The 9,485-nt window shown below is 36.6% G+C and overlaps 2 protein-coding genes and 1 long non-coding RNA gene across 6 annotated transcripts in view; all 3 read left to right on the forward strand.

Annotated features, from left to right (window-relative positions):
• Nucleotides 1-2,903: 2,903 nt before the first annotated feature.
• LOC128872403 (uncharacterized) lies at nt 2,904-3,695 on the forward strand. The gene is made up of 3 exons (XR_008456183.1): nt 2,904-3,112; nt 3,190-3,364; nt 3,534-3,695. It is a non-coding gene; the product is annotated as an uncharacterized LOC128872403 (long non-coding RNA).
• Nucleotides 3,696-5,833: 2,138 nt separating this feature from the next.
• Nucleotides 5,834-9,485, forward strand: part of LOC128884951 (titin homolog) — a 17,836-nt gene continuing 14,184 nt past the window's right edge. For 2 of the 3 annotated variants that reach the window (XM_054138671.1, XM_054138673.1), the window contains exon 1: nt 6,365-6,528. In XM_054138671.1, the coding sequence (XP_053994646.1) occupies nt 6,432-6,528 (97 nt within the window). In that variant the 5' untranslated portion in view covers nt 6,365-6,431. Of the gene's footprint in view, nt 6,209-6,364; nt 6,529-9,485 lie in introns of those variants that run through there. The other variant, XM_054138672.1, reaches the window with a different exon arrangement.
• The window catches only part of LOC128884955 (histone-lysine N-methyltransferase SETMAR-like), a 2,958-nt gene continuing 950 nt past the window's right edge, over nt 7,478-9,485 (forward strand). The window contains exon 1 of one of the 2 annotated variants that reach the window (XM_054138679.1): nt 7,478-9,361. In XM_054138679.1, coding sequence (XP_053994654.1) covers nt 9,307-9,361 — 55 coding nt within the window. In that variant the 5' untranslated portion in view covers nt 7,478-9,306. Of the gene's footprint in view, nt 9,398-9,485 lie in introns of both variants that reach the window. The other variant, XM_054138678.1, reaches the window with a different exon arrangement.

Here is a 9,485-nt window from a genome sequence, read left to right on the forward strand (position 1 = left end):
ACCGAAAGCCATCTCGCTGCTCCATTCAGGTACAACGGTACTCTGGCACCGATTAACCGTCTTCCCCTACTCCTTTCTCTTCCTCGTGGTCTTCCGTCTCCTTTCGCGACCTCTTTCTCCCGTAGCCAGAGTCCTCTTTTGTACTCTCGCGAAAATCTACTCGTTTTGTTTTTACCAAGTAAGAACGGCTGCTCTTCGGAGACCATGGTGGTGAGAGCTCGTATGCTTATCGAGTTGAAATATTGGTGTTTCAATTCGCAATATTGGGTATTAATTTTGGTCTTGGAAATAGGACTATTTCCAAATTGGAGCAAGCTTTCAGAGTCTATTTTTGGAGTATATTTTTAAAAATTAACTGGCATCAGTATCTCATTTATTGAATACGAGACAAAGGATCATGAAGCAAAATGGAGACCAATAGACAATACATACATACATGTACACATATAGAACTTGTTTAAATACCTAGTGATAGTACTATCCCACGTATAGAGGTCACCATACCAACCTTCCCCATTTTCTGATACACTGCTTCTGAGATATAAATTCAATAAGAGACCAACATATTATACAATATACAGGGTGTCTACGTATAAGTCCGGACATACGCAGGGTGTCAATTTTACAACAAATTTCCAACAAAAAATTACTCTTAGACATTTTCTTTGTGTCGTATTGTTCTCGAGTATTTTCACCTTTAATATTTGTTCTGTGTTTTCGATTTGACACTCCCTAAACGGCCATAACTCCACTAAATTACAGTGCAAACTTAAAAATCAGTACAAAATCAGTACGGTAAAAAAATCAGTTTTTTTCCTAATTCTGGAGACTCGGGAGTGTCTCCAAAAAATACATCAAACCCGATGTCAAGCTAATTTTAAAGTGACAAGTCGATTTTTGTTGAAAAATGTCGATTTTCACCTGAAAACGTCCGCTTTTCTGCAAACAAACGTCACTTTCTCCCTAAAATACCACCGTAGAATTTTTTTTTACTATACCATTCAAAAGTTGAAACTTTGAGGAAGTTTTTTCCGAGGAGTGCACGCCAAACAATTATGTATTTAAAACCAAAAAGCAGATAAAGAAAAAGTCAAATTTTTTTTAAATTGTCACAATGTAAAGTTTGACCTAATTTTTCACTTGTTAAATCTCCGTAATAGATTTTGATTTTGCATCAGGGAGATGGAAAATTTAACGCTCTTTCGAATGGTGTACTGATTTTTAAGTTTGCACTGTAATTTAGTGGAGTTATGGCCATTTAGAGAGTGTCAAGTCGAAAACACAGAAAAAATATTAAAAGTGAAAATACTCGAGAACAATACGACACAAAGAAAATGTCTAAGAATAATTTTTTGTTGGAAATTTGTTGTAAAATTGACACCCTGCGTATGTCTGGACTTGTACGTAGACACTCTGTATACACACACATGTATCTTACAATTACCTATAAGGACATGTACCCCATTTTACCCCATTGAGTTAAAGTTCTGTTATAGAACATTCCATTCAGAATATCCCAAAAATAAATTCAATTAGAGACCAATGTCCAATACTATACACAATTATGTATCCTACAATTAGCTATAAGAGCACGTACTTCATTTTAGCCCATTCAGTTAAGATCATGTTATAGAACATTCTATTCAGAATATCCCAAAAATCTGGACTGTCCCCATCAAAACAATTGTGTATTTCCTACTGTAGTATTGTTCAATAAATTTTACTTTACTGGGTATTACTTACATTAGCTTTAAAGAAATTTAAGAATTTCAACTCATTAGGTTTCACAAATAAATATTTCACGATTATTATTATTAAAACTTTTCTGTTTGTTTTTGGTACTTTTTGTTGATCAGTTAAGTTCATATCCATAGTTCTGTAACATTGTCTGGAGCACCTGTACCGGAAGTTTCACTATATTACAAGTCGACTGCACGAAGAAAGTCATTCTCGAAGGATGTTCTCGAGCACTTTTTACCAACCAGTACGAGAAACCAGTACCGCCTTTTTGTACCGTCTTCGTTTACCAGCACGGGATGCCACGTGGTCCCACCCTGAGGCACACGAGACGACCACGAAGGTCGATGGTAGCGTGTTCCCACGTTCAGCAGAAAACCTCAAATTCTTTCGTCGTACGCGTGCATTGATATCCACGTACGTGGGAAGACATCGAAGCGTTCGATGTTCTGGGGATACGTAAACCTTGATCCTGCATTTTTCTGCAAACATGACTGACCAATAGAACGAACGAAAAAAGACGAACAGAGTTTTAATAAACGAAAGTTGCGAGCTAATTGAGTGTCCTGAAGGAAAAGTAGCATGAGTAGCAAAAGTGATCTTTTCAAATTTCTAGAAACTATTCTGCATGTTATCAAATATTAAAACACAACAGTACACATATTAATAATGGCTTGAAAATTCGAGATAAAATGCGGTTATATTTTCTGACTCCTGTCTTCATTTATGTTTTCCACTGGAGCATTATTGCTTGTACCATGAATAAAATTGCTTAAAAGAAAATTAATACAGGTACACTTCAAATATTATTTTATCAAAAGTGTTCTTAAAAGAATACATTGAAAATAGATATTATAGTACATCTAATTGTGTTTGGGGTATTTAGATTTTTAATTTAAGAAGCAATGCAGTTCTACAATGCGATATCTACTGGGATTATTCAATAAGTAAAGATCATTTCATTATTAAAAATATATACCTCCTTTATTTTTCTCTAAGATTTATATTACACATTTTTTTAAATTCACATAAATTATAAACATATATCTATAAAGGACAAACAAAACAAAACTATAAGAACAACATATCATTATTTAAAATATAATCAGATATTAAGGTGACAATATAAAACTTATAACGATAGCAGAATACGAGAAACACCTAAATGAAAGTTCAAGTTTAAACCGGCTCAGTGAATTATGTTTACACGAGAGCTTGATTATTTCTCAAATATTATAGTTCAATATAGGATGAGGAAGAGTTCTTTCAAAGCAACTTCTACATTCAGGATTTTTGCCAAGAATTTCAGGCTTCTGTCCACTCTGAGGTGTATGTAAAAGCATTTTGTTACTCGATGGCACGTGCAAGAATCAAGGTCGGTGACCGGCGTTGACCAATCACTGTGAAAACCAAGGTGTGCCTCTGTAAATACAAGCTTATGATACGTTCCAGTGGGAATACCCACAGAGAATGATGGAAAAAAGGTAATTCGAAAAGCGTCAGCCTGGAAGGGAGGGATCGGATGCTCATGAATATCGGACACTGACGTCACGAACGCGTTCACCTCTTTACGTCACCGGAAATTCAAGTTCGTGGACGTCGACGCGATCGCCTGGTGATCGCGATGGTGAGTTTAATTGCCAAGAAACCCTCGTGTATTCTATTTTATCATCTGCATATAGGGCGGGGCATTTAAATCGGGTTACATGGATAACTCGTTTTAGAAGAAAGTAATTCAGACGAAAGGTGTTTGTTTCCATGGATGTCATTGCGATGATGTTTTTTTCTGGTCCCAGGTGGAAACGTCGAGGACATTTCAAGGTGATTTATTTTGTACCTAAATGGAATTCATCTGCAAAGTGGAAATATGGCAAAGCTAAAGAGACTGATGCATGGTGTAGCTAAAACTGTTGTAGGAGGCTGTGATGTATTAAATGGAAATATTCTTAAAAATGGCCTAAAGGAAGGATAAATGGGTAGATATATTGTCTAAGTATTAAGGGTAATGAACAAAAAAGTTGTGGAATAGATTATTGTAAATTACTCTTTTACTCTGGAACAAAGGAAGGAAGCATTAACAGTCCATGGACGTTCTCTTCTTCCTTTTCATAGTCAAAGGATATTGCTGGTTTTATCATTAAATTAAAATTTACAGATTTAGTTTAGTAAATAATCATTAATTTAGTAAATAAAATCTTTTAATCAAATTATGTATGTAAATTTATAATTTAGATATTTGTATCACTAAATTGAAGTTTGAATGTTTATTTAATTTAGTAAGAATCAAATGATGAATAATTGATAATAAAAAATTAATGATCAACAAGGTATCGCCATCTTATAATAGTGCACTTTGATATTTAGAACAGTGGGGTGATACATCAAAAGAAGCGCATTAATGATATAACCTTATCATGACGAAGCATTCATCCCTGCAAAATTAAAACAATAAAGAAGATATTAGTGGTATTATACGTATCGTATACTCTGAATTTTGTAAATATAATCGTATTTCAATCAGTAAAGTGCATTTCTGTTAACTAAAATGTCAGGTACTCTCAAGTTTTTCTTCATTGGTCTCGATTATTTGATGGTCCCACTTCTTGAAATATGAGGGTGCAAAACAGGCACCTATATTGTTGAATACTACAGGGTAAGAGATCTACAGTCAGTCTCATAAGTATTCATACCCTCTATATCTATTAAAGAAATTTGTTTAAATGAAATGGTAGGTTTGATGTTTCCAAGTGTATATTTGTATAAATATGTTGATGTATATATAAATAGTGGGTTGTCGGAAAAGTCGTGACGCATTTCTGCAACAGGTGGCACTAGTTTACTTTTGGCAGTACTACAGTCAGTTGCAACCACGTGATTGCTGTCATTTGACAACTAAGACCTCTAGCTTCGTACTAAACAAAAGACTGATCGATTTGGTTGAGTTTAGAAAATTTTACGATAAATTGAAAATGGAAGATCAAACTGTGCATTTTCGCCATACTCTATTGTTTTACTTTCATAAAGGGAAGAACGCAAGTCAAGCTTGCGAAAAGTTGCGTAAAGTTTACGGTGACAATGCTTTACAAGAACGTCAGTGCCAACGATGCTTCACGAAATTCCGTGCTAGTGATTTTAATCTCAGCGATGCTCCTCGGTCAGGGAGACCCATCGCGGTTGATGATGACAAAATCAAAGCAATAATTAAAAAATTACTGGAGCTTGGATGGGATGTGTTACCACACCCACCATAATCGCCAGATCTTGCGCCATCAGACTTCCATTTGTTTTGCGCTCTTCAAGCTTCTTTGCGTGATATAACGTTCGATTCCGATGAGGCTGTTAATCAGCACCTTAGTCAGTTTTTCGCCAATAAAGACAGGTCCTTCTATAAACGAGGAATTATGAAACTCACTGAACGGTGGCGAAAGGTTATCGAACAAAATGGGCTATATATCATTGATTGATCTTTGTCCTTTATATAAATAAATAACATTTGAAAAATCAAGAAAAAATACGTCATAACTTTCTCGACAACCCAATATATACATGTATAAGCTTCTTGATACATGTACATATTTATAATTAAAAATTCATTTGGCAATATCAAAACTATTATTTAATTTAGTCAAACTTCTTCAATAGAAATAGAGAGTACAAATACTTATGTCAAGGTCACGGAATTTGTTCGCGTGAAGTGAAATTGCACAGTTAGACGTTTTGCTTCGGATTGGTTGGGACGTGTGGCTGAAGACAATCACCAGCAGGCAGACGAAAGCGATGCTGTCGGAGTTGATCGAGGGATCCAAGCGATCCACTTCTTAAAATATGAATAAATATCTGTGTAACGCCCCATACAAAAATTCCTCATGAATTTAAACAAAAAGAATATCTGAAAATCGACGCTCTAGCCCAGAATACCATTTCAAGGGAGAAAAACGAAATGAATAAAAGTTAAGATCATCAAGGAACGATCATCGGGTGCGGGAGGTCTCGATGGATTTCGCGTGACTCGCGGAAGCGCTGCGAGGAGGGAAACAAAGTGATAGAGGGAGGGACGAAGATAGCCGTTCGAGGAAGCCTGAAGTGGCTGGCGTCGCCACGGTCGTCGGCCACGAAGAGGTCCGCCAGTGCTGCACAGAGCCTCGCGCTATATCGAGCCGAATTCTCTCTCTCTCGCTCCCTCTTCGATTCGGTTCAGCCGTCTTCGTAGACGGGCGCCTTTCGCCTCGACGGTTTTTCCCCCCTTTCCGCGACTATTTTCATCGAACTGTCGATCGATGACGGGCTTCCGGCTGTTCGAAGTTCCGGAACCATCGGAAAACTGGCCAGGAACGGTGTGATCGTCGGGCCAGGCTCGACGTGGAAGAGGAAGAGGAGGAACGGATCATGGGCAACACCACCACCAAGAGCCACTACTCGAAGAGCCTGGCTGTCGGCGGCACCTCCAGAAGACCGCGCTGGGAGGGATCAGGTTAGACAACTTCTTCGAGCTTAGACAACCGCTTTAATCGAGCCTCACCCCCCTCACCCCCTCCCGAGAACGTTCTCTGGGGGATGATCGAGGATCGAGGACGTGTCATCGACATCTGCGAACGTCGCCATCTTGGTCGGGATTCGATTTACGATGCCAGGTTCGAAATCCCTCCTTAGAGTGGGACCGTTGCGCGTCTTCGGAGATTCGGGTCGAGCTCTCGATGGTGTCGCCGTTGGTTTACGATGGTGGTATTGTTCTTGGACGAAACGGGGGGATGTTTGTTCCATGGGATCGGAGTGTCCGGCGTGACTGGTGGGGTAGGTATGGTGACATGGAGTTCCCGGTAACGATGCCTCGGCGCGAGGAACGACGATGCTCGGCGTTTAAACTGGTCTTGATTGGCTTGCTTCGATAGTGGGATGATATCTAAAATTAGGCTGCCGCTGCCGACAGATCTGTCAAGCTCCGCACGCCGTTTGAGTGATCGGCAATGAATGACGCGGTGGTAATTAACGGGCTGCTTTTGCGTGTTGCGACAGGTACATTGTGGAAGACAATGTTAGAGAATTGCCATACCTGGCGGTCGTCTGGCGTGGTGAATATTTACACGTGACAAAATTAATACGATCGCTGGGTAAAATTTTTTCTAATTCGTTTTTTGATGGTTTGATGATAGTATGAATTTTGTTCTAGAAAACATTTCGACTAAATTCTATTAAATGCCAGTTATAATGGCATATACATTGATGCTTATGATCTAATTCATGTTCACAATCTGTGATTAAAGTTCAAAGTTGCAAGTAATATACTTGTAAATTAATAGAATATATTTTGCTGGTTTAACGAAGTGGACAGGACAAGTGAGGTCGAACTATTGATGTCTATAGTTTGTTTTTTAAATTTCTATTTGAGTTAAACTAAATTTTTTATTTATGTCATTCTTTTTTAACACAAATTTTCATATTGAATTATGTCATAGTAAACTTTCTTAAAAAATACATAATTTTATATTAGTATATATGTATTTGTTTTGATAAAATTCTAACAGACAATGTTTGGTAACTTTCAAATCGGAAGTGTGGTGCTCTTGGAATTCTAAGAAGTAATAACTTCGAGTCAAAGCTATTCAAATAATTTCAAATCTGTCTATTTTTGAGCACGTGTACAGTACAGCATACGTGTAATAACAATTTGAACATCATTATTCAAATATTGCGCGAAGATTAGATTATTAAGTTTAATAAAAAACAATTGTACTAATAATATCTCAAGGTCCATACTCACTTTCATAAGTTAGGCCGTGAAAAATTGAATTTCTTCTAAAGTGGCACGTGGAAGTTAACGAAGTTTAACACCTGGTCTCTTCATTAACGATCTTAAAATAAAAGATTAAATATATTCCTATTCGGCGATTGCCAATGACATATTTAGTATGTTTCATGATTAGGCAAGTTATGTTACATGTTACATTCAGATATTTAGGCATGGGTATTGCAATTTTCCTATCACGTGTCGATTAAATAACAATTGTATCAGAATTCCTGAATATTTGCAAATATAGCTTGTATAAACAATGTTCTTCTTTGACGAGTGCCAAAGTAAACACTTTCGATCATTGAAATTAATGTTTTACATTGGCTTGTAACGAATGATTATAATTGATGAGAGTAGAAGTATTTAACTGCATCTTCTATTTATTTACTGTCAAATCAATTGAACATGTCTAATTTTAAAGCTAGATAATCGAAGTATTTGCGAGGTTAATGACTTATCTCTACGTTATAACATGTAAGATTCGAAAAAGTATTCTTCAAACAGTTTTTATATGGATTTAATTCAATCTCCACAAACAATCATACAATCATACAGTAAAACTATTGGAGATTATTGAAGCATACATACTGTAGTACTGAATTAGACATTAATAATATTATTTAAACTAATGTTAGTACGTATTGTATTCAAGATACTATCTTTATTACCTGACTTCGAAATTAGTAATATTCGTATTTAATGGGTGGTTAATGGAAATAATTTAAATAAAATTCAAATGCCAGACTGTCGCCATTTTGTTATGGTAAACAAAAACGAATTTAAAAAAATTGAATCTCCAAAGAATTCATAATTATTGGCACTATAATAATACTAACATCTAAATTGAGAAATTGTTAGAAAGTGGTACTAAGCTTTCGATCTATGATAAATGGATTTATAACCGAATTTCTAATTTTATCTAAAATTGTATCATTCACTGAGCATCGTTACGATTAAATGTGGTTGCTCTATCGAATTCAAAATCGATCCAGCAACGATAGGCATGCTGTCCAAGTGTGTCGAAGACACGCACAAAGTCTCGCATAGTTTTCCTACCCTGAAGACAGCGCAGCAGTGGCCCTCGGATTGCCAAACGCTTCAAATTTTATTTTTGGAGCGCCACCTGCGGACCTGTGTTAGACTTCGTGTGATTCTGCACGTATGTGAGCATCGTTCTGGCACGTGCGAGCTTTCCGTGAACTTATTAACAACCAAAACTCCTTTATACCATCGCGACATCATTGTGCTAGAAATATAACGCAACCTGCATTGTTTCCGTCTTCAAAAAGCTGAACATGAAGCTTTAGCGTGCATTTAATAGACACTTTATAATCAGAGGAAAACGGTTATACGCAAAATACATAGTAATTGAAACATTGTTGAATAGTTGAAGCATTTCAGTTGGCTGACGGCAAGGAGCCAGCGTGTTTAAAATAGTAAATTAAATAAATAAATTATTGTCACGGAACACCTCGAACTGTTACGTTAACATGATAAAGTAAGACAACATATTTGTATGTTAAAATCATATGATTTAAAGATAAAAGTTATTCTGATTCGCGTGTATTTAATTAGAGAACAAAAAACTATTTAACCCTTTATGGCTCTTTTGTAACTTCCAGGTCATACGATAATACATCGACGTTTTACCAAATAATTATAGGTTTTTCACAAGGTGACGTAAACGTCTTCATTATGCAGGGTGGGGCAGCTCAACTGTTACAAAGCGATAATGCCTAAACTATCGTAGATACAAACAAATTGTGTTTTTATATGGAACCATGGGATTTTGTTTACAAATCATGAAAGCTGAGACGAAATCCATCAATCTATTAGGTACCGGAAAAAGTTCGTGCGGTTTATTCGTTAATTGTAACTATATATCAATTTTCGTGTGATAATTGGCAACTGTAAAGGTCGATTCAGACTATACACATACGACACGGACCGTCACGTTCCG

Source organism: Hylaeus volcanicus, chromosome 2 (assembly GCF_026283585.1).
Source record: "Hylaeus volcanicus isolate JK05 chromosome 2, UHH_iyHylVolc1.0_haploid, whole genome shotgun sequence".
NCBI lineage: Eukaryota > Metazoa > Arthropoda > Insecta > Hymenoptera > Colletidae > Hylaeus > Hylaeus volcanicus.